Below are 25,245 nucleotides of genomic sequence, written 5' to 3' on the forward strand. Positions count from 1 at the left end.
AAGTCTTTACTCCATTTTCAGTTGATTTTTATATATAGGATAAAATAAGGGTCCAAATTCATTTTTCTGCATGTGGATGTTCAGTTTTCCCAACCCTGTTTATTGGAGAGACTGTTTCCCAATTGTGTGTGGAATCTAAAAAAGTTGAATCCATAGAAGCAGAGCATAGAATGGCGATTACTAGAGGCTGGGGCAGCAGGTGTGGGGTGGTGAACGGGAGATGTTGGTCAAAGGGTACAAAGTTTCAGTTAGATGGAAGGAATAAATTCTGTACAAGATCAGCCTAGTGACTATATTTAATAATAATGTACCATAGAATTGAAAATTGTGAAGTTCTCACCACAAAAAATAAGCATGTCAGGTGATGGATATGTTCATTAGCTTGATTTAATCACTCCACAATGCATATGTATATCAAAAATCACGTTGTGCCTCATAAAAGCATATAATAAAACAAATAGGCCGGGTGCAGTGGCTCACGCCTGTAATCCCAGCACTTTGGGAGGCCAAGGCGGGAGGTTCACGAGGTCAAGAGATCGCCATCCTGGCCAACATAGTGAAACACCATCTCTACTAAAAATAGAAAAAAAATTAGCTGGGCATGGTGATGTGTGCCTGCAGTCCCAGCTACTCAGGAGGCTGATGCAAGAGGATCATTTGAACCTGGGAAGCGGAGGTTGCAGTGAGCCAAGATCATGCCACTGCACTGCAGCCTGGTGACAGAGTGAGATTCTGTCTCAAAACAACAACAACAACAACAACAACAAACAAACATAAATAAATAAACACACATGTAAGAACATTTAAAAAATAAAGTAAATTTTGAGGCCAGGAGAAAAAATGGAAAAAGAGAATATTTTCCATTTGATTTAAAACATCAAGACCATATTCATCATAAACTTATATGCACTTTAAACAATGTATTGCAAGACATAGAAAGCACAATTCTTAGATATAAGAATAAAATTTGATACACTAGAATTAAAGAACTTTTATTCATCCCAATTTTTCTGTACAAAAGAGAGTTTTTAAACACCTTGTCTCTAAATTTATTGACCAAATAGACCAAAAATAGAATATTAATGAGTTTAGTCACATAAGTAATAGGATGAATTTACTAGATAATTTAGTATGTGGTACCTTATAAAGAATATATATTATACGCCCATAGAAGCAGGAAAAAAAATGTGTACTACATTCTAGGACTATCACACAATCAAGCTAGATCCACATAAATGCTAGATCAAAACTGAGACCTACTGAAAAACTTAAAAACAAAAATGAAACAAAATCTCATAATTTCTTTAAAAAATTGTAAATCAAATCAAACCTATATTCTGAGATCTAAAAATCAACAAAAATAAGAATAGCATATAGCAAAAGTATGGGATGGTGCTAAGCATACGGACCATTCATACATTTAAATTCAAAAGGCCAAAAATAACAACCAAGCCTTCAATTCAATATAGAAAAGTTAACAAAATAAGCCATATAGATGTATATATAAAATTATACAATTAATGAAATAAAAGCATAAAATAATGACTCTGAATGCTAAAAATAAAAAATACAATTAATGGATAAAAGGGCCGATTCTTCAAAAAGATAAATAAAATATGCAGGTCCATCCCGGTGCAGTGGCTCATGTCTGTAATCCCAGCACTTTGGGAGGCCAAGGTGGGAAGATTACCTGAGGTCAGGAGTTCGAGACCAGTCTGGCCAACGTAGTGAAAGCCTGTCTCTACTAAAAATACAAAAATTAGCAGGGCATGGTGGTACACACATGTAATCCCAGCTATTCGGGAGGCTCAGACAGGAGAATTGTTTGAGCCTGAGAGAAGGAGGTTGCAGTGAGCTGAGATCATGCCACTGCACTCTAGCCTGGCTGACAGAGCAAGACTGTGTCTTAAAAAAAAAAAAAAATGCAAGTCCTTTGGAATCTGGGTCTTGAATGAAGGGAGAAAATAAAAATATAAAGCATTAGAAATGAGAAAAGTATAACTAGATGAAAATCTAAACAAAATACAGAATTCTTTAGGAAATTTAGAAAACCGAAACTGACTCCAGACAAAGCTCTCCACCCCTCCCCACCCTGTGTATGTGGGTATAGGGGTGGCAGTGGGAGAGGCTATGGTTCTCCAGAACCTTCCAGTTGCCTGGAGAGCTCTGCTAGGAGGATCCCACTTTTCCCGCAGAGCTCATGTCCTTCAGGCCATCTTTGCAGGTAATAAAGGGTGTACAGTATTTTAACTTCCCCCAGGTCAGTGGCTATCTTTCAATGTGTTTTAAATAAAGGTGGAAGGAGGTATGAGTTATTTACTTTCCAACAAGTTCCAAGAATGCAAACAATATGAAAGTTCACCTACATCTTTTTATGTTGATAGATCTGACACTAAAACCTGATGAGAGCACAAAAAATAAAAATATAGAAAATTCTAATTTACGAGTGGTATATTAAATCATATCAAAGACACTTAAATTAAAAAGGGAGCTGATTTGTTCATATTACCAAAAAATATGGCAGAATGTTCTTCAGCATGCTGGAAACAAGTACTTAGAGCTTCCCTTTGTACTGGTTTCACTCTCAAGCACATTTTCACCTGGCTCTGGCAAGCTGTCTACCAGTAGGTACAAGCTGACATTCTATTAGCTTGGCACTCCAGTAGAAGGAGAGCATCTCTCTGTTGGCAACTCTAGCACAAGTCCCCAGAGTGGCATCTCATTGGTCCGGCTTAGTTCCCATGCCATTACTAAATCTTTCACTGTGGCCAGGAAATCTGGTGCTCTAATTGGCCAGCAGTGAATTATGTGTTCACTCCTAGGTTATGGCTCAGTATTAGGAAGTCTATGAATATAAATGAGAATATTAATTATTTAAAAAGAAATTTCATGTGGGGAAAGGCATTAAATTTGATTTAGCACTCATTTCTGGTTAGTTCATTCATTCCTTCAACATACATTTCTTAAGGACCAATTCTGTATGGTTTTCTGGTTTTGGTATGGAAGTGAACAAAAACAAGCCAAACTCCCTGCTCTGTGGAGGTTACATATTAGGATTTAACACTGTATGTAGAATAGCAAGAAAGTTTAAATATGGTTAAAAAAAGTTAGATGCTAAAAGCAAAATGTATGTTAAATATTGCAGCACTAAAGACATTCCCATCCTAGAGTATTTATTTTAATTATCTTTTAGGGCACAATTTTAATAAGGTTTCTGGGAAGCGCAGATATATATACTGAGATTCACCTTGTTAAGAATCCTTTTTTTTTCCCTTTTGCAAGTGAAAATAACTTGATAGATTTTTCAGACTCGAATATTTTTCCTTTAAACTCTGCAAAAGTTGCTTTGTATTTTCTGGAATTTAATATCAATGAGAAATGATCTGAAGCAAATCTAATTTTTGTTGCTTTGTAGGAAAGCCATTTCCTCCCATCCCTGCCTGGGTACATCTCACCCAACCAATCTAAAAAACTTAAAAAAAAAAACTTACCAGAGTATGTGTACATAGAAAGCTCTATTGATTAATTTTGATTGCTTCTTATGAAATCCTTTCAAACACAAACATGTTTTTTTGACTCATGAAAAATTCTTTTTTCTTCTTTAATTGTTTCTTCTTAATTTGCACTTTTCCCCTACCGTATTTTATGTATACCTAAATGGGATCTTCTGCATTTGTTCTTCACATCTTTGTTTTTCAATAGTTCACCACTTGCTCTCTTTTCTTTGATTTTGGGAGATGTTTTTGAACTTGTGCCCTCCTTCCTTGTTTTTCCATGATATCTAGTGCCCCTTCGCTGTTTGAATTTTGTTGGTGATATTCTTTGTTTACAGTCTTTAAAACTGCATGATGTCATTTTAAAAGAAATATTTACTTAATTAAAGATTCTCAGAATCCAAATGCAATGTTCTCTCTATTCCCTAGTAGTTTTATTTAATGTGAAGTTCTCTGATTTCAGAACTGTCCTTCCCAGTATTGGATGTTGAGCCTGAATTACTCAAGAACTATTTGTGGACCTTTTAAATGGTTAGGTCTAGACAAGGAGGGACTGAATAGGTTTGGATATACAGCAGTTTTTCTTTGCCTGTCTGCATTCCTGAAGCCTGACAAGGGTAGGCAGAAGGCTCAAGAAAATGATGATCAGGGTCTTGGGATTCTTTGCTCAGGTTTCTTTCCTCTCCCCTGTTTCATGTGATCTGAGAGCTAGCTAGGGCAGTGGCCTCGTTTGCTGACCCTCAGGGTTCCATGCCACCCGGCTCACCTGTCCTTGGGTGTGCTCCAGTGTGCTGGTACTCCCTTGGTGGTGCATGGACCAGGAAGCCTAATCCAAACAAATCTAGGCAATAAAGGGAATGAGCACTCAGTTCACTGAGATAAGCTGAACGCTACAGGATTTTTTCCTCACAGCCTAATGAGGACTTGTCAAGGACCAAGTTTCTTTTAATCTTTGTTCTCTGTCTCCCAGATGTCTTCAGCCCAAGCCAGACCTTACTTAAGGAGACAAAGTAGATGCAGCAGTTCCCACAGTTCACGTCTGCACAGCACATGACCCAGTAGGAGATGGGACTGACTGGGTCAGACTGCAGTATCTGAACTCCTTTTTACTGAGGGAGTATGAGATCTCACTAATTGGTTTATACTCATATTGGCACTGCTGCTGCCCCTAGGGCTGGGATGGGGTTAATTCACTATTTCCTGTTCCACCGCACAGCTGCTACCCAGGTGAAGGAGTTAAATGGCTAAGGGATAGCAATCCATAATATATTCAGGTTTTTAATGTCTCTTCTAAGTGAGTTCTCAGAATTAGCCAAGTTGTGGAAGTGGTAGAGACACACAGGATAGATTTATTTACTTTTGTGAATCTACTATATTAATCATGTAGTTTATTTAAATAGTGTGATTCAGTTTTGAGAGTAAAGTTGGGAAAACCTCTTACCTGTTATTTTTATTTTACTTTGATACTCTGTTAAGTCGAACTCAATGAGTGGGGAGCAGGGAGGCTAATGGGCATTTATAGAATGACATTATACTTTAATATTAAAACAGGAATGTTTAGATTTACTTATTTATGTAATAATTCCTTTTTAGCATGTACTACTTGCCAGGTACAGATGACCCTTGAACAATGTGGAGCTAAGGGTCACCAACCCGCCCCCATCCCACAGGTAAACATCTGTGTATGACTTTTGACTCCCCCACAACTTAACTCCTAACAGCACATTGTTGGCTGGAGGCATTACTGATAACATAACCAGCCTACTAACATGTATTTTGTATTATATATATTATTGATTATGTTTTACAATAAAGTAAGCTAGTGAAAAGAAAATGTCTCTGAGAAAATCATAAGGAAGAGAAAATATATTTACTGTTCATTAAGTGGAAGTGGATCGTCATAAAGGTCTGCATCCTTGTCGTCTTCACATTGCATGGGCTGAGGGGGAGAAGTTGGTCTTGCTGTCTTGGGGTGGCAGAGGTGAAGAAAACTCATGTACAAGTGGACCCACTCCCTTCAAACCGGCGTTGTTCAAGGGTCAACTGTGTTTCATTACTGAGCATGAGAGTGCAATGTGTACCAGCCAGAGAAATGTTCCTGCTCTCAAAGAGTTTAAGTCATGGGAGAGATCACAGTGAAGTCAATAGGTTTGTCGTGAGAAATTGTTATACAAGATGCCCCAGGTGCTATGGAAGCATATAGGGCAGGCACCAAATCTAGGCCTGGGGAAGCAGGAAAAGCTTATTTATTAGAGGAGAATACTGAGTAATACTTCAAGGGAAGGTTGGCATGGGCCAGGTAAAGAGATGCTGAAGGAGCCTCCAGACAAGAAGAGCTCATGTGGGAAGGCCCAGCAATGAGAGAGGCAGTAGGGCAAGGTTCTAGAGTTAAACCATCTGGTTTGGAATCCTGGCTCTTCCACTTACCAGCTGTGTGATCATGTACAAGCTATTTTGACAGGGATAATAAAAATGGCAGCTATCCTGTGAAGTTGTCATGGAGATTGAGCAAGTTTGTAAAATACCTCAAACAGGGCTTTGTTTGTTACATAAAAAATACAATTAAACCTACATATAAAACAAAACAAATCTTTCCACACTGCCTCAGTCAATAACGAATAAGAAAGAATCTACTCTTTAGTGTCTCCCGTTGGAGGCGGCCATGTTTACTCTCTGACATCCACAGCAGTGGATTCAGCTGCCTAAATGAGCCTGTCTGCTTGCCCCTGTCCTGCCTGCTTCCAGCTGGCTGAAGAGATATGCTTACACACAAGCTCAGAAAAGAACCACGAACATTGAGAGACAGCAGCTCAGTCAGCGAGTCCATGGGAAGAGGGCCAACATGGAATCCAGGAGAAGTGGTCATGTGTACATCTAAGATAAAAGCCAGGCAAGGCAGCTATCAGTGATTTGGGCAGGTGGTCATGGAGACTGACAGGAAGTTCTTGTTGCCACTTCCATATCTTGTGAAAAGGCAAGACTCCATCTCTGGGAAGCCTGACCAGAACCAAGCCAGGCCTGCATCCAAGAAAATCACAATACAAGGAAGCTTATCAAAGGACTAACTCACTCTTTCTCTCTCTCTTTCTCTCTTTCTCTCTCTCTCTTTCTCTCTTTCTTTTCTTTCTTTCTTTCTTTCTTTCTTTCTTTCTTTCTTTCTTTCTTTCCTTCTTTCTTTCCTTTCTTCCTTTCCTCTTTCTTTCTTTCTTTCTTTCTTTCTTTCTTTCTTTCTTTCTTTCTTTCTTTCTTTCTTTTTCTCTTTCCTTCCTTCCTTTTTCTCTCTCTCTCTCTTTCTCCTTCCTACAAAAATTTTATTTAAATGCTTAACTTGTGCCAGACAATGTGTCAGGTACTGGATGTGTGTATTAATAGTAATATATAGTTTCTCCCTTCAAAATGTTTAGACTAGGGAGAAAGACAGATATCAGATGATGTGATGCTTTGATGAAAATATGCACAGGGCACTATAGTGACAACCCAAAAGTTCTGACCTTACCAAGCACAACTGCAAGGATGAAAAGAGAAGTGAGGAATGGAGGCAGATAGAGAAAGAGGATTAAGAAAGTCTTCATTCAGGAGAAACCCAATGATTAATACTAGATCACAGCAAGATGGCTTCTAAATTGGCCTGTTGAAGCCACTCATAATACACCTGTGCTTCTAGAACTTAGGGTAGAGACTGTGGGTTGGCAGTGTACAAGGACAGTCATATAACAAATATAAGAGCAGTGTTTGAATGAGAGGGAAAAAATGCAGTGTCCATAAAATAAGAACAAACCTCCAATATCATTGTAGAGACTACAATGACGTACAAAGTATATTATTGTAGAGAATACTATTCAACAACAAAAAGTAATGAAGTAATGACATATGTTACGACATGGCTAAACCTTGAAAACATTATGCCAAGTGAAAGAAGCCAACCACAAAAGACCATGTATTATGTGGACTCCATTTATATGAAATGTCTGTAAGAGGCAAACCTACACAGACAGAAAGTAGACTGGTGATTGCCTGTGGGTGGGGGAATTTGAGAAAAATTGAGTGACTGCTAATGGGTATAATGTTTCTTTTTGGTTAATAAAATGTTCTTAAATTGATCGTGATGATGCTTGTCCCCCTTTGTGATTATACTACAAACCATTGAATTGTATACTTTAAATGAATGGATAGTATGCTATGTGAATGATATCTCAATAAAGCTATTACGACATTTTTTTAAATAATAAAAATGGTTCCTTAGCAGAGTAGAGGAAAGTTGAGTATGGCTAGAACTTCAAACATACAGGGTGTAGGATGTAGTGATAAATTAGTTTAACGTGGTAGATCTCAACCAGGGTGAATTTGCCCTCCACAGAGCATTTGGCAATGTCTGGAGACATATTTAATTATCACAATTTGCATGGTGGTGTTACTGACTTCTAGTGGGTAGAGGCCATGGATGCTGTTAAACATCCTACAATGCCCAGGACGACCTCCCCAGCAAAGAATTATTCAGCCCAAAGTGTCAGGAGTGCCAAAGTTGAAAAACCTTGGTCTGAAGAGGTAAGAGGCCAGACCATGAAGAGTTATGGGGTAAAGTTGAGAAGTTTGGCCTTCATCTAAAGAAGCCACAGTGGTATTAATTGAGGGATTGGCATGATGAAATTGCCACTGAATACCCAAAATGTCACTTTGTGTACAGCTTAGAAAACAGATTAGAGAGTCAGGGAGGACAGAGATAATGGTGACCTAAGTAGGGTGGTAGCAGAGGGAATGGAAGGATTTAAAAGATATTAATTCCTTAAGAAGAATTCTCAGGGTATGGTGACTTGTTTGATTCAGTGTTCAGAAAAAGAAGGAGAAAGAGGAGCAGCTTGGGATCCAGGCTACTGGCTGTGCTAGTGGGTGATGGCAGTGAGGCCCTTGGCTGACACAGCAGACAAAGGTGAAGGAGCTGGCTTGGGGGAGAAAATGACAAATTGAATTTTGTCATTTTTAAAATCAAAGTGGAGACTTTTTGGGAGTAACTGAGGATAAGATCAGGAAACTCTGGAGAGATTGGGGCCATGTATTGGGCATCAGGATATATGATGCAATTGTACATGGGAATGCGTGCCACTGCCTAAGAGGAGTGTGGCATGAGATAAGAAGGCAGAACTCAGAGGAACACTAACAGGCACAGAAGAAAGAATCTAAAGGCTATTTAGAAAGTGGCAGGCAACTTGAGGAAATAAACAAAACCACGACTGTGCAGTATGATAGAAGTCAAACAAAGATGATTTCAAAGAGGCCACAGTATACAATTTATAGTATACACTAGGAAGATGGAGAATCACCCAATGGACTTAGCAACAAGGAGTTTTAAGGCAACTATGATGAGATGGGCTTTAGTGGTGCGTTGAGGACAGAAGTCAGATGGGGTGTGTTGAGAAGTAGCTGGAAGGGAGGGAAGCAGAGTGGTGAGTGTAGGCAGTTCACTTGAGAATGTGGTTATGACAGGGAGATCAATGATAGCGGGAAGGGCATTCAGGGGTCAAGGCTGGGGGTATTTGAGACAAGAAAGACTTACTTTGACATGTTTAAGCGCTGAGTGGAAGGGGCCAACAACAAAAAATTAGATACACAGAGCAGGGGAAATTAAAAAGTCAAGATTTTGGGAAAGCACTGAAGTCATCATTCAACATAGATTGCAGGATGCTTCTACTATCAAAGTAGCAGCAAAGGATAAAAACATGGGTACAGAACACAGAGCGTTTATAGGTTTGGTGGCATAAATTTTAGGAAATTCTCATTTGAAGATTTCAGCTTTCTCTGTGAAGGAGGTAAGGTCATTTCCTGAGAGTAAGCCAGTGAAACAGCAGAGTTGAAATTTTGTGGATAGTGGACATAGTTTGAAATAGCTGTAGTAAAGTGGGAGAAAAGAGAGCAGAGAGATTTATGGACCATATGGAAGGCTCTACTGAGATAGGGGAACATAAATGTGCAATGGCATGAGTGTGTGTGTGTGTGTGTATGTGTGTGTTTTCCTAACAGCACTCAGCAGATTCGAATAAAGTGGGGAGTAGATTAATCCTAGGTTGAGATTTTTACAAGTAATATGGGACAATTCCTAGTGTTGAACTACATTTTTTTAAACTAGAGAGAGAAGGAGGTAAAGGCAGCAGAGCACTAATGGATGGAGAGGTCAGGGATTTGCAAGGTCTAACACTGGGCTTGGTGGAAGTAGCTGAATTGGAGAGCTGGATGTGGTTAGACAGATAGATAGCCTGCAATATGACAATGTCTAGTATGTGGCTGTGAAACTGGCTGACTTACATAAATGGAGGTGAAGGGTATCGAAAATGAATGGGGTCAGGAGTATAGGATGGATTTTCTTCATCAAATCTGACTTGTCTTGGCAGAATAAATGTATATCATGCCTCTTTGGTTAAGTGCAGATTCTAAGTAATGTCTTGTTTTGTTTCAATTCTCAATTGGATTTTATCCATAATGCTAGACGTGTTATATTTCAAATCTGTCTATTACTTGCACTTAAGGAAATTACAGAGAAGCATGAAAACATTTCAGAAGGCTACAAATGAATATAGATCATTTCTATGTGTGCTTATTGATGTGAGGGTTAGAGGAAGCTATGGAGAAGTAGCAGCCTAGATTTTACCATCTTTTTGTAAACAAATGCTCACTTAACCTACTTATACCAAGAGTTTGACTGCCACCAGACCAAGCAGAGTCATGCCAATTTCTTCCATATTTTAGTTTTGATTTCAGGGAAAGAAGGAGAGACATCCAAAGATTTTCATAAATCTAAGACTGGAACAGGCTTTAGAGTCATCTTCTCCAGCTGACATTTGATGCTGAACTATTCAATACCCTCGCCATGTGGCCACTCCACCCAGTCACTGCAACCCAGTCCTGGCAGAGCTTGGATTTGAATCCAAGTGTTTAATTCTTAACCTGGCCTTCTTTATGCTATATCAAAATTCCTGGGCTACCACTAGGGAGAGGGAGCTGGAGAGAGCAGTGAGTGGGGTAGCCCACATAGTTTCCCACAACTTGGAATGATAGTTGTGTGTATTTATGCTGAAACAGCTGCTCTCCTTGAGGCTCCTGTCTCCTGCATGTAGTTCAGCCTCTTAGAGCCACTGGGGATAAAAGTGCTTCCTCTTGCACATGGAACATCTTTACTTGGTATTGTCAAGTAGCCAAGATTCTAGTGCAACTTCCCTTCCTCAAGGCGACCAGTCCCATCTACCCTATCACCCTTCCATCTTCCAGCTTCACCTCAAGTCTCTGCTTTCTCTGAGGGAAAGTAAACTCTACCAGAAGTCAGGCCTTTGGCCTTCAGGAGGACTATGCTCAAGTTTGTCACTCCGCTACATACTTGGGACAGCCTGGTGCTGTCAACATCACCAACTTGAGATCCAGGAAGACTCTTTGCGTTTCCTAATGGAGAACCAGAGCCCTGATCCATCCATACAATGACAGAACTGGAACCAAACTTGGAGGCTACCTGTTCCAGTGCTTTATTATGCAGAAAGGGAGGTGAAGCAGCTCATCCAGATCATGGCAATTGACTAGTGGCACAGCTTGGATTCAAATCCAGGTCCTCTTATCTCTAATCCAGTTCTCTTTATGTTCGTCAGATTCCCTGGGACTATATTGCATTTTGTATTCCCTATCTATTTGTGCCAGAATAATTTTTCAGCTCAGTTTCCCATATTTGTACTATGAATATTCATCTTCCAAATCTCAGGAGCTTAGCAAGAACAAAAAATGGATCCAAAAATTAATCCATTATTGGATGACACAGATTATAGCAAATACAAAGTAGGAGAAAACACACACAGAAAAGTAAAACTTCAGAGTATTTACAGCCGTATGACATCCATCAGGCTGTGACCAAAACTGGATAAGACAGAGCATTATAAATCCTGGGGCTGTAAGGGAAGCACAAGGAGAGAAAAGTTGCAGTAGTGGCTGCTGCCCTGAGCAACATTCATCATCTGTGATCTCCCAGCCTCGTGTCTTCAGAGCCTGTCCTCTGCACAGTGGGTTTTGTTCTGAAGCAGTAGGCTGCACTGACACGAATCCCTCTCTACATTCTTGACGTATGCCACTGAGACCCCAAAGCTGAAGCTCACAGGGCCAGCCTGCATCTGAATTTTTAAACATGAAAATGAAAAAAAAAAAATCTCTGTCTGAAGGGCTGGCAGAGAAAGAGGGAATCGACCGCTTTGCCCCAACAATGAGAAACCTAATCCGCGATCCTGTGACTGCGAACCAGAGTGCCCCACAGAGAGGTACACAAAACAGGCTGTGAAAATGACCCCTCAGAAGGAACTCAGGAGAAATCAATAACTTCAGTGGAAGACTTTAGGTCAAATTCTGAAAATATCACACTGTGAATCCTGTGAACTGTCCTGGGGGGAAGGAGTCTGAATCCTTGCAAAACGTCTGCGTGGAGGTGAAAATCAGGAGTCCTTTAATGCACTCATCAAACCACTCCTGGGTGGGCTTTTTTGTTTCCTTCTCATTTCCTGGGCTCTGGGCTGCTCTTTGCACAGTCGTAAAATTCTCATTGCCATCAAGAGGGGCTACAGGGGTCTCACCGAGGCCCGCGCTGCATTCTCATGCCCAGACTGAGTCTGCAGAGGTAAAAAGTCAAGTTACTACATATTGGCATTATCATTGGCAGACTGTGTGGCCTCGCCTCAGCTTTGCATTGTAATAGTCCCAAATGATCTGTCTCTGTTTCTCATAGCTCTCCTCCCTTGCTTTCGATGTCCTCTGCTGTTAATTAAATTCATACATTATGCCTGTGGCTGTCTCCTGGACTCCATCCATCAGACAGCAAGCTGCTTTCCAGTGCCAAGTCAACTCAGTCATAATGAATAGACTCAGAGGCTGACCCTGCCTTCCAGATTTTCACTATGGAAGAAAGCACACAAGTGGCAGTTAAAGCACCTTGTTTCACATCGTACCTCTGCTACTCGTACAGTGAGATCTTGACAAGTAACTCAAATTTCCCAAGCTTTATATTTTCTATTTATAGTGATTTTTATCCTGGAGTATTTAAGTATCATTATTGGAGTTTTTTTTTTTTTTTTTTTTTTTTTTTGAGACGGAGTCTCGCTCTGTCGCCCAGGCTGGAGTGCAGTGGCCAGATCTCAGCTCACTACAAGCTCCGCCTCCCAGGTTTACGCCATTCTCCTGCCTCAGCCTCCCGAGTAGCTGGGACTACAGGCGCCCGCCACCTCGCCCGGCTAGTTTTTTTGTATTTTTTAGTAGAGACGGGGTTTCACTGTGGTAGCCAGGATGGTCTCGATCTCCTGACCTCGTGATCCGCCTGTCTCGGCCTCCCAAAGTGCTGGGATTACAGGCTTGAGCCACCGCGCCCGGCCTGGAGTTTTTAAATAATACAAGTCCCACCCCATACCTGTGGAATCAATTTCCAGAGGTGGACCTGGATATCTATATTTTACAAAGCTCCATTAGATGCGTCCATTCAGAAACATTCTTGACAAAGGACATAAACCATTGGGTTATTGTAGGAACCATATAGATACGGGTATAAAGGTGCATTCGAGGAGATAAAGTGCTCCAAATCTTAGTTATTCATTTTATCTTTTGCTTTTCTTCTCCCGAACACACAGACACAGACACTTTCTAGGTTCTTGTTCTAAATATCTCTTTCCTTTCCATATGTGAGCACTTATCTCTTTCTCATTCATTAAATAATGAGTTCAAATGTTGTATTCCATTTAAGTCCTATTACCTTAGGTCTCTTCACAGTCTTTCTTTTTTGAAATAATTCTTTTTTTATTACAGCCCATATCTATGTCATATTAGTATATATATCATTAAATCTAATGGTTTGAGTATTATTTCCATTTTACAGCCGAGGACATTAAGGTTAACAGAGATTAAGTAACTCAGTAAGTATTGGAAGTGGAATTGATAACCTTGTCTTATAATTTTAAGTTCATTGCTTTTTCCATTGACTAACTCTGGGAATAGTATCCAAGTTTTTACTTATAACTTAGGTGTTAACTATTACAAAGCCAGCAAGTAATAAATGGAACTTAGGGAACCTTTAAAATCTCTTCCACGGCTTGGTGGTTTAATTATTATTGTAATATGTTTAGAAACTTTGATGGTTGATTGAATTCTTTATTCCTCTCCCAGATATTATTAGCTGAGTAGAGAATTAGTCTGAACTGTGTGGGACTTGGTTCCTCTCCTAGAAAAAAGCACGCAGGCAGCCCTGCCTCCTTGAGCTTGTGCCAGACTCTCTTTTCCTGACCCTGCAAGCGTGGAGGGCTGCGTCCTCATTGCCATGCAGAAAGGAGGTCACACACGAAACAAGTGGGGGCAGTTCCTATTGCTCACATTTCCTTTCTCTCAGGTTGATTAGGCATTGGTAAATTCGTGTGTTACTCTGGTGAAATCGTTTCCCTTGAGGGCAGACTGTTAGGGAGAACAGAGATTTCTGAGTGTTAACAAAAATGGTTATTTTTCTCCTCACATGATGAAAGCATAAGAAGATTTTTCTCTATCTTCATAGTGACAACCTGGTGGGGCTCCTGGAGGCAAAATTCACGAAAGGTGAGGGTTCTCCTAAAACCGAGCCCCTGCCCCCCAGTTATTTAATTCTCAAGCTTGTTGTCACTGAGCTTCCAGCAATTGCCAATTTCAGTTTAAAGTGTTCTTACCCTACCAGTACTAGTTCTGGCTGTGAACTTCCGTTCTGGACTTTGACTCTGATAAGCTGTGACTCCCTGTATCTGCCCATCTATCGCTCCAGTTTTCAGGGTAGCGGTTTGCCCTATGACTTCAATTCTCTGTTGGACTTAAGAAGAGTTGTTGATTTTCAGTTTGTTCAGCTTTTCTCTTGTTATGAGGATGGGGGTGATGACTTCCAAGCTTCTTACAAGTCAGACTGGAAGTGGACTTTTTTACACATGAAAGAAGAAGAAGAAAAAGAAAATAAGTTGCTCTCTGTCTTGGTTGAAATTCTTTTAAAAGCAGAGCCTGAGGCAAGAACTTGTTGCTAGTAGTTAATCTGAAAAGTGATCCCTGAGGGCAGGAGTGAGAGATGGGTAAAGTGAATCAGGGACAGGAGAAAAGTTCATTTACAGAGTACAGCTTTGGCCTGCTTGTTTTCTGACATTGGCCTGGTATGGGGGTGATTAAAAACTCTGCATATGAAAAAAAAAAAAAAAAAAAAAAAAGGCCGGGCGCGGTGGCTCAAGCCTGTAATCCCAGCACTTTGGGAGGCCGAGATGGGCGGATCACGAGGTCAGGAGATCGAGACCATCCTGGCTAACACGGTGAAACCCCGTCTCTACTAAAAATACAAAAAACTAGCCGGGCGAGGTGGCGGGCCCCTGTAGTCCCAGCTACTCCGGAGGCTGAGGCAGGAGAATGGCGTAAACCCGGGAGGCGGAGCTTGTAGTGAGCTGAGATCTGGCCACTGCACTCCAGCCTGGGCGACAGAGCAAGACTCCGTCTCAAAAAAAAAAAAAAAAAAACTCTGCATATGTAGGGTACCTACGTTCACCACAGCCTTGGAACTGAGCAGTAAAAGGCCTGAGGCCAAGCAGATTTTCACAGCAGCTGTGAAACAAACGGCCCCTTTGGAAACTTGTAAGTTTTTATTTTAGTTATTTTGATTTTATACATTTCTTCTTGCTATTTCTCAGACTTTATCTTTAATTGAATCTTTGCTGTCCTGAATGGTGTTCTTAGCAGGCTTAGCCCCTAGGCCTGAGCAGCAGTTGGCTCTGGGTGTGACACTTCATTTTACTTCTTGTTTCGCCTTTTACAGAGCAGTTGGCCACCAAGACAGAGGTTGGACGAGTATCCTGGGGGAAGAGCCGGTCTTGCCAACCAAGTACCATAGACTTTCATCTCCTCTTTCAGTTCGATATCCGCCAATTCTCATCACTCTTGTCTAGCCTCCTTTCTTCCCAAGCCTAAAATGTCCCCAAGAAGAACGTATTTCCATGCGTTAAGTTTTGTGCTAGCCCTATTTGTGATGGGTCATGTGATATTCCAAAAATGGGTGCATGCCTAAGGTTACAAAAACGGAACTTAAGCCTTGATTAACCCACATCTATCTTGACTTCAGTTTCTGTAATTTATTGGACCATTGCAGAAATGGCAAAAATGTTTCATATACTAGTCAGTTTCTAGGGACTGCCTAGAACGCTGTGATGAGGGAAATTCTTCAGTTACACCCAGACCCCGAGGGAAAGGTGAAAAGATTGATTGGCAATGTCTGTCTTAGACAAGAAAAGGGGAGAGACATTGCTTGCCATCCCAGGATTAGAAGATCTTGTAAATTCATTTCAGCTCCGAACTGTTAGGAATCTAAATTTTGCTATGCCACCCTTCTTCAGAATTCATCAGTTTTTGTTTGTTTGTTTGTTTTTTTCCCCTTTGGGGATTTTTTTTTTTTTTTTTCCCCAGCTGTCTCTCAGCAGTTCTTTAACCAATCTGGGATAAGGCTTCAACAATTGAAAGCTCGAAGGTTGCAGCTATCACACTGCATTCCTTGGATAAGTCATTTTCTTCACTGGGTCTCAGTGAAATTGGAGGGGCTGTCACAAGATATCTAAGGTCTCTTTCAATGACCAAGTCCCACAATTCTATTATTCTGGAGTTACAATACCTTGGTGAAAACAAACAAACAAACAGCCCACCAACTGGCTTAAGTGCATTGTAGGGTTGCAGAAGTGCGTGTCTTGTCTTCTGTTCCTTCTCTTTCTTTTTCTGTTCCTTCTTGGTGATGAGGAAGGTAGGTAGTGGGCTTCATCCAGCCCTCAAATCTCAAAGTGATATTGTAAAATACATATTTGATCATTGACTCCATTTCCTGGCATACAACTCTTAAAATCCTTAGAATCTCTGAAGAGATCTTTCTGTATGCTAATGAAATGACAGGTGGCTGGCAGCTCCCAGGTCCCTTCGGGATGAGAGCTGGTCACCAGAAAGCTCCAGGCAGAATTAGAGTGTTGGGACTTTCAGTCCCATCCCCTAATCTCTAAGGCTGAAGGCAAAGTTGATCACCAATGGTCATAGTTTCATCAATCACTCCTGTGTAATGAGGTCTCCATAAAAGCTCCAAAAAGACAGCATTCAGACAGCTTCAGGATAGCCAAACACAAGGAGGCCCCTAGAGGATTGGGTGCCCAGGGTGGGCATGGAAGCTCTGTGCCCGTTTCCATACCTTTCCCTTTGCATCTCTTCCTCTGTATCCCCTTTAATGCTTTTATAATAAACTGGCACACATAAGTTAAGTGTTTTTCTGAGTTCCATGAGCCACTCCAGCAAATTAATCGAACTTAAGGAGGGAATCCTAATGTATAACCAGTTAGTCAGAAGTACAGGTAAAATAATGTGGGATTTTCAACTGACCGGAAGCCCCAGTCTGAAGTTGTAGGGGAACAGTCTTGTGGACTGGGCCCTCCACCCATGGGATCTCATGCTGGGTTGGGATAGATAATATTAGAAATGAATTGAATAAGAGGTCATCTCGTTGGTGTCCTCTGCAGAATTAAGTGACTGCTTGTTGGTGAGGAAACCCCCCACATATTAGGTTAGAAATCTTTTGTGTTATTATTGGGTGACAGAATAGAAAAAGCACTTTGAGTGTGTTTCTTCAACACACATTACCCTGGCCGGGCGCGGTGGCTCAAGCCTGTAATCCCAGCACTTTGGGAGGCCGAGACGGGCGGATCACGAGGTCAGGAGATCGAGACCATCCTGGCTACCACAGTGAAACCCCGTCTCTACTAAAAAATACAAAAAAACTAGCCGGGCAAGGTGGCGGGCACCTGTAGTCCCAGCTACTTGGGAGGCTGAGGCAGGAGAGTGGTGTAAACCCGGGGGGCGGAGCTTGCAGTGAGCTGAGATCCGGCCATTGCACTCCAGCCTGGGCGACAGAGCGAGACTCCGTCTCAAAAAAAAAAAAAAAAAAACACACACATTACCCTTAATCTTCCTGCCGACCCCCTAAGCAAAGGACCAGACTGACCTGAACAGTTGGGTATATCAAAGGGCACACACGAACGAGAGGAAATCATGAGGGTGTGCAATGGACTGGTCAAGTGTCCCTTTGGGAAAATCAGAGCATTTGAGATGTCAGGGGTAAGGGGACTCTCTGAAGACACATTCTGAAGATACAGAATATGTAGCGTGGACTTGGGATCCTGAACCCAGAGGAAAGTGAAGAGAAAGGGTAGAGAAATGATTTACGCATAAGCAGAGCAAGAGAGCAGATCCCGGAGCGAGGCCCTGTATTGGCACTAATTTGCTGTGTGACCTTAGGCAGGAGATCTTATTCCTCTGGGTCTCAGTTTTCTTTTCTTTTCTTTTTTTGAGACAGAGTTATGCTCTTGTCACTCAGGCTGGAGCGCAATGGCATGACCTCAGCTCACTGCAACCTCTGCCTCCTGGGTTCAAGCAATTCTCCTGCCTCAGCCTCCCAAGTAGCTGGGATTACAGGCATGCGCCACCATGCCTGGCTAATTTTGGTTTTTTTTTTTTTTTTTTTTTTTTAGTAGAAACGGGGTTTCATCATGTTGGTAAGGCTGGTCTCAAACTCCTGACCTCAAGTGATCCACCCGCCTCAGCCTCCTGAAGTGCTGAGATTACAGACGTGAGCCACCATGCCCAGCCTCAGTTTTCTCATGTATAAAAGCTAAAGGGAAAAGGAATAAGTTGATTTCTAAGGGTTTTCCCAATTCTAATATCCTGTGGATCCAATTCCAAGTTCCTAGAGCTTCCTATATCATGTGTATAGACATAGGTATCCAGGAAGGGAAGGAAAGAGAGAAGGTGCTTCTGAATCCCTAACAGGGCACATGGAAGCCTAGAAAACCCAGGAAGACTGAGGCTGATCCTGTCTCAGACACAGAAGACGTAGCGGGGCTTCTAAAGACCTAAGCATCCTGCTTGTCCTGTCTCCTCCATTTGGGTTTAAGCCCCAGGAGGACAAAGCTTACTCTCTGGAATCTCCACATTTTAGACTTACAAGTGTCTTTAAAGGTCACCTGGTCTCAATCCCTCACCCCAAAAGGGGAACTCTCTGTATCCTACCACTGAAAGATGGCCCCCACACCTGTGTGTATTTGCCCTTCCAGATCATTTACAGAGTGAAGGGCAGAGTTTGATAATCGCTTCCTGCAGCTGACCTCTTGCCTCAGGACCCAGGAAATCTCCCTTGGGTTCCTCTGACACTGGCTCCAGTGTGCCAGCCTGGAACCTGAAATGCCATTCTCAGCTTCTCTTCAGGGAGTGAGGTGGGTGGAAACGTGGCAGATTTGGAGTCACACAGACCCGGGTTCAAGTCTCACTTCTTACTGCTCATTAACTGAGGGTCTTTGAACAAAGTACCCCAGCTCTCTGTGCAGCTAACCTGCAAAATTCCAAGAATAATCCAACCTCAGGGGACTGGTGAGGATTCATCAGGTGCATGAGATGAGCATGAAACACATGCTCCCTTTTTCTGCTCCTAACCGCCCTGTCTCCTCCACCAGGGTGTGAGCATCTGTGGGGGTAGGAACCGTTTCTTAGCTACAGGATACTCTTTTATCCCAGTGCCAAAATAGTGCTTTGCCTATTAAAAAAAATGAGAGAAATAAAATAAAAGCGAATTTATATGTGACCCTAGATTCTAGAACAGAGCTCTCTCTCTCAGCAAGGCCTGTTAGCTAACAAAGTTCTACTGCGCTCTGTCTTCAGAACAAAGACTTGTTCCGTGTCCCCAGACAGTCTAAAATGAAGGTTAAAGAAAAAACAGTTCATGTCCACACACAGAAACAGAAACTGAACACCGAAACTGAAACTGTTTGTCTCTTCCTGAGAAACGAGCAAACCTGAAAGGTACTCTCTGAGCTTCAGAGGGAAAAAATGGTTGTAGATATCCGGACTTGGGAGCAGACATTTCAAGAACTAATCCAAGAGGCAAAACCCTGGGCCAAATGGATGCTGAAGTTGGATGGAAACCTTCAGCAAGACTGCCTGGCTCACGGGTGGAAGCAATACCAACAGAGAGCATTTGGCTGGTGAGTGTGGGTTTCCCAGGCTATAGCCCTTCTGAGAACAGAGGCTCAGGCTCAGCTTAGCATGATTTATTCCTCTGAGAGCTTGTTGAAGCAGTAAATATCACCAGTGTCTCCATCCTATTGTGGTCATAGTACTAAAGAGGGTCTAAATGATAAGATGACTCCAAACCTCCACTTTGTTTAACTGCAGGAAGTTTCTTCTTTTACTAGGTTTCCCTCCATAAATATTTCTGGAAAACCCTGGAGAAGGCCCCCTGTTCCATAAATCTGCCCTTCTATTTTCTTGCCACCTCATTTGTTCCAGAGTCTTTTGCAGTCTCCGCAGCAGTCCTGACCAACTTCCCCCAGCTCCAGCAGCTCTCCAGGCCTTGGCCCTGCTCAGTACAAGCCTGGGACAGAGTCATTTTTTTTTTTTTTTTAATATCCTAAGAATTGGCTAAGATCAAGCAATTACTCTGAACATTGCTTTACTGAAGGCCTGGTGATAATAGGAGAGATTGATGTTGCAAAGACTAAATCTGTTTGGATAGATAGGCCACAGGACGGTGGGTGTTACCAACAGGCTGGGCTAAGAGACCAACTGCCACTTTCTGAATGTTTGGATGAACGGAGGCAAGATGGTGCACTTCTGGGTTCTTCATCTCCCCCCCACAGCTTTTCCCGCGCGTGCGAAAATGCAGCCGGCGCCCGGGAAGGTGCTGACCAACTGGGCATGTGCCAGGTGACGTCAATCTGAAGAGACCAAGATTTACCTGGTCGCACCTGTGGAACGCCCCCGGACACGCCCGTGGCCCGCCTATCGCCCTCCCACTCCCAGAAAAGCCGCTCTGGACGAGTGCCACGCGCGGACTTCCCAGCTTCCCCACTGCCCTCGGGACTGTCGGAACTCCGTCCGAGAGCAGCAGGGGGAACTCTGTGGGCCTCATTTGCCGGAGGCCAACAGACCTCTCCTTACCCACCTTCTTCCCCTGAAGCTAGGTGACCAAAATAAACTTGCAGTTTTGCTCCTACCCTTGCCTAGTCGCTGGTTCCTTTGCGCCCGCTCTGGTGGTCTTAGAAAAAACAAAACAAAATCTAAAACCCAGTTCATGGAGTAACCAAGTAATACTCCTCCCTTACTCAGCACTTCCCTCTTTAACCCCCAGCAAGCCTCCAGATTGCAGGAACCAGTTTCCTTGCCCATGTTAGGAGGGTGAGAATTGCTGACCTGGACAATCAAATTTATTTTTAAATGACACACAGGACCTTCAGTCTAGTTTTCATCTGACCTATTACGCAGCTTACCTGCCTGCCCCATCCTGCCTCAGGCATGGCCTTCTCCATTCCTTATGGACTCTTAGCCATGCGATGCATTTTCAGACTTCCACACCCTTGTTCATGGAGTTCTACTTGTTCAGCAGACCCTCCCCTCACCCCTCCCTGCTTATCCTTCAAGGCCTACTCTAGTGCCTCCTCCTCCTAAAAGCATTCTCTGGTTCTCCTAGGCAGAGTAAGTATTCCTTCTTATACATTCCCGTAAGATAATGGGATAAGATAAAATATATATGTGTATGTATACACAAATGATATATAATTATATATACATATTTACTTGTATTTCAGAATAATAAATTTATAAATAATGTATGTATTATTGTATATTGTATCAAATACAGTATATGCTCGTTTTTAGCTGCAGAATCTGTTGTTTAAATAAAGCCTCCCAAACCTCTCCAGAACAGTTTTCAAGTCACTTGTCAGAGCCCATATAGCAGTCATTTTACTCTGCCTTCTAATCCAGGGAACTGTGTAAATGTTTCTTTCCACACCAGCCAAAGCTTTGTGAGGGACTCATGATGTCTTACAACGTTTTGGCACTCCTCCAAACAGGAAGAAAGTGTTTCTCCTGTTGGGATGAATTGATTTGATTGTCATTTTGAGATTGGAAAAGCAACCCACCGGTGTACTTTTGGAAAATATCAATCAGCTTTTGAAAACCATTTTGTAGTTTACAAAGTGTTTTCACATACATCATCTCGTTTGATGCTGCTAGTATAACCCTGGAATTTTTTTCTATGGATTCAAGCAATGAGGGCTATAGAAGGGAAGAACTTTGCCCAAGGTCTTCCTGATGTAAACTGTGGGCTTGGATCTTCAACCTAGGTGTGAGGGAGGCGGTCTCTTTCTCCAGGTGTGAGAGATTAGCTACACTACTCATCAGAGGCAACATGTTACAGCAGGCGAACAAGATTAATTTCAGATGGCCTGGGATTAGCAACATGCCTCTAACATTTACCCTGTGTGTCCTTAAGCAGCTTGTGTAGCCTTTTCATGACTCAGTTTCCTTATCTGGATATTGGATTTAATAGTGTTTACTTCACAGATGAAATGAGATAAAATTGTAAAACACCAATTATAGTGTATGCCTCAAAATAGATACTTTACCAAAGCTTTCTATGACCAAAATTAGGAACAAGTTTCTCTGGAAGATGGCAGATACGATTTTCCCTCAGAGGCATCTGGAGATGTTTTACTACCAAAGAGGTGTAACATATGGGTGAATACTCAGTATTATCTGAAACATAATCCTTCTTGTTCCTGTTTATCAATGACTGGGACAATTTAAATCACATGAATTTTTTCAAATGGAAAGGGTCTTAGAAACAGGGGCTAGGACCATTTTCCCTCAGGTTAACAACCAGATGAAGGCATAATGGGCATCTTCCTTCTGATTGCAGGTTCCGGTGTTCTTCCTGCCAGCGAAGCTGGGCTTCTGCCCAGGTGCAGATTCTGTGCCACACGTCCTGGGAGCACTGGACATCTCAGGGCCAGGTGCGCATGAGGCTCTTTGGCCAAAGGTGCCAGAAGTGCTCCTGGTCCCAATATGAGATGCCTGAGTTCTCCTCGGATAGCACCATGAGGATTCTGAGCAACCTGGTGCAGCATATACTGAAGAAATACTATGGAAATGACACGAGGAAGTCTCCAGAAATGCCAGTAATCCTGGAAGTGTCCCTGGAAGGATCCCATGACACAGCCAATTGTGAGGCATGCACTCTGGGCATCTGTGGACAGGGTTTAAAAAGCCACATGACAAAGCCATCCAAATCCCTACTCTCCCACCTAAAGACTGGGAATTCGTCACCTGGAATTGGTGCTGTATACATCCCAAACCAAGGCAAGAACCCGTCAGCTGAGACAAAAGAGGCTGAGGGGAGAGGGTATGAGGAATTAGGGCCCAGTCGAGACCCAGATCCATTGACCATCTGTGTCTTTATTTTGCTGCTTGTATTTATTATAGTCAAATGCTTTACATCAGAATGATGAAAATAGGCTTGCCACCTTCTCTTGTTTTAATTCCATGGTAATCAATGAACTGGCTGCCATTTTAATATAACTGAGAATTCGCTTTGAGACCAAGCAGGATCAAGTTTGTAGAATAAACACTGGTTTCCTAGTTATCCTCTGAAAACAGTGTAAAACATGACCAAACACATAATAAATTTAGTAACAAATATGGTCGAACTGCTAAAAAGTCTTCAATCATTCATTCCCTAAGTCATTCAGTGATATCAACATAGCTCAGAAAGTGTGGTAGGCTGAATAATGGTCTCTCCCAACATATGCACATCTTAATCCCCAGAACCTATAAACATGTTACTTTCCATGGCAGAATGGACTTTGCAGATGTAATTAAGGACCTTGAAATAGGTAGATTATTTCATATTGTCCAGGTGGATAAGAACCAGGATTTTATAACAGGGAGGCAACAAGCTCAAAATCAGAAAAAGATCTGTCAATGGAACAAGCGGTTGAAGTGCTTTGAAGCTGGAGGAAGAGGTCACAGGCAAAAGAGTACAGGCAGCCTTTAGAAACCCAAAAGGACAAAGACACAAATTCTCCCCTGGAGTCTGCAGAAGGAACCAGCCCTGCCTACAAGTGGCTTTAGCCCAGTGACACTGATTTTGGAATCTGGCCTTCAGAACTGCTTGCTCGCAAACTTGTCTTGTTTTAATGCACTAAGTTTGTGGTAATTTATTAGAGAAGCAATAAGAAATGAATATAGTTATCAATATTACAGTATGAATCAGGGAATTATGTTTTAGGTGTGCTTCAGGTTTAATAGAAAAAAGAGCACTTTATACATTAGAAATACCAGTCTCCTCTTGTTCTTCTTTTTCCCCTACTCAAATATCTCCATCTCAAAGAGATTCCCTTTGATTTGATGATCCTTGGAGTTATTATATTCTCACTTCTTTCAGCACAGGATTGGGAATCACAAAAGAACTTGCCAATCCTGAGATCCTCTGATGCATCCTTCACCCCTTATTTTCATCTGTCTGCTAGGCAATTCTGTGTGGCTGTCATGTTTAAAGCCAAGCTCAAAACACCTCTGACTTTCCTGTTTTAAATCCCCCAAGTCACCCAAGCTCATCACCTCAGAGTTATCTTCAACCTCTGCTGATCACCAGCACTTATTTCTTTCTTTTGTCAAGTTACTCCCATCTCTTCCTTCTACTTTTCCTTGTCATCCTCTCTTCCTACCTAGTTCAAAATTATTGACAAACAAGGGGATTTGGACTTTATCCCATAGGCAATGGGGTGTCATTGCAAGCATTTGAAGATATGGGCAATTTGAGTAGAACCACATTTTTAAAATACCGTCTATTTCTGGGAAATAATGAAGCACAGAATAGAAATAGTGAGAAGTCTGTCTTGCAATAGAATAGTGGGAAACACAGAAAGAGGGTCCCATAAACAGTAAATATCTTGAAAGAATTTGAAGACAAATATAAGAGGCCAAGAGACCTTAGTAAATATCTCCCTTCTTTCTGGCCATATCTCTTCATTTTATTTCATGATCCCCCTACCAGTGCTCTCTCTGTTTACCTACCCCCTCCCCAAACCACACTGTTGAATTCCTGAATTCCTCCTGTTTTCATACCTTTCTGTTTTTTTTTCACAAAGTACATTGGCCTGGGGATCTACATGAAACTATTATTCATAGCCTGGTAATGCTGTATGACCTCAGCAAGTCATAATCCCTTCTGGGGCCTTAGTTTCTCCATCTACAAAATAGGTGGGGATAAAACATGGAGGGTTGATCACATGTATTTACCTCTGATCTCTCTTGAAATCACACCGAGTGACAGCAAAAGGAAATAAAGGCATCAATAGAGAAGGGCAAGGAGAATGGTTAGAAGATAGAACACTGATGGACTAGTGGCAGGTAGCTGACTTAGCAGAGTAGGGTGAGCCAGAATATAAGTTTAGTGTGGAAAAACCAAGATGTGATTCATGTGGCACAATTCCAAAAAGGCTCCAGACTGTAGGCTGAAGTAGCTCTGAAAATGGGCACTGGGAAGGCAAAAATGGGAGTGTTGGCTGAAAGACTATACCAAGTTTCCTTCCCCTCTCCCAAGCAGCCTAGTAACCACACTTTACCCAACTGAGGGAGAAGAATGGAGGCTGCTTCTCTGAAGACATTTCTCACAGGGACTGTGGCTCAGGGAAATCTTTAAGAAAGGAGGAGTCACAAGCAATGAAAAAGATCATGGGTGTTCACATATTGAATAATGAGAGCCTCTTACCCCACTATCAGCCCTTGGAGCCAGTTTTATAGCCTGCCTGTCCATCCCTCATAGACACAGAACAATGGAGGACTCCTTTTCTAGAAAAACGGATCTGCTCAAGATAAAAGAAAATACATATACTGAAAG

General features: G+C 42.0%; 1 protein-coding gene across 1 annotated transcript; it reads left to right on the forward strand.

Moving 5' to 3' along the window:
• Positions 1-19,286: 19,286 nt before the first annotated feature.
• RTP4 (receptor transporter protein 4) lies at positions 19,287-24,339 on the forward strand. The gene is made up of 2 exons (XM_033213027.1): positions 19,287-19,546; positions 22,264-24,339. The coding sequence occupies exons 1-2, from the start codon at positions 19,392-19,394 to the stop codon at positions 22,847-22,849; spliced, it is 741 nt and encodes a 246-aa protein (XP_033068918.1). The 5' UTR covers positions 19,287-19,391; the 3' UTR covers positions 22,850-24,339.
• Positions 24,340-25,245: the final 906 nt, after the last annotated feature.

The sequence above is a fragment of the Trachypithecus francoisi genome, unplaced genomic scaffold (genome assembly GCF_009764315.1).
Source record: "Trachypithecus francoisi isolate TF-2019V2 unplaced genomic scaffold, Tfra_2.0 Lachesis_group0, whole genome shotgun sequence".
Taxonomy (NCBI): Eukaryota; Metazoa; Chordata; class Mammalia; order Primates; family Cercopithecidae; genus Trachypithecus; species Trachypithecus francoisi.

Coding starts and splice junctions, on each gene's coding strand:
- RTP4 (XM_033213027.1), top strand. CDS start 19,392: ATGGTTGTAGATATCCGGACTTGGGAGCAGACATTTCAAGAACTAATC. Junction 19,547..22,263: donor CAACAGAGAGCATTTGGCTG/GTGAGTGTGGGT, acceptor TTCTGATTGCAG/GTTCCGGTGTTCTTCCTGCC.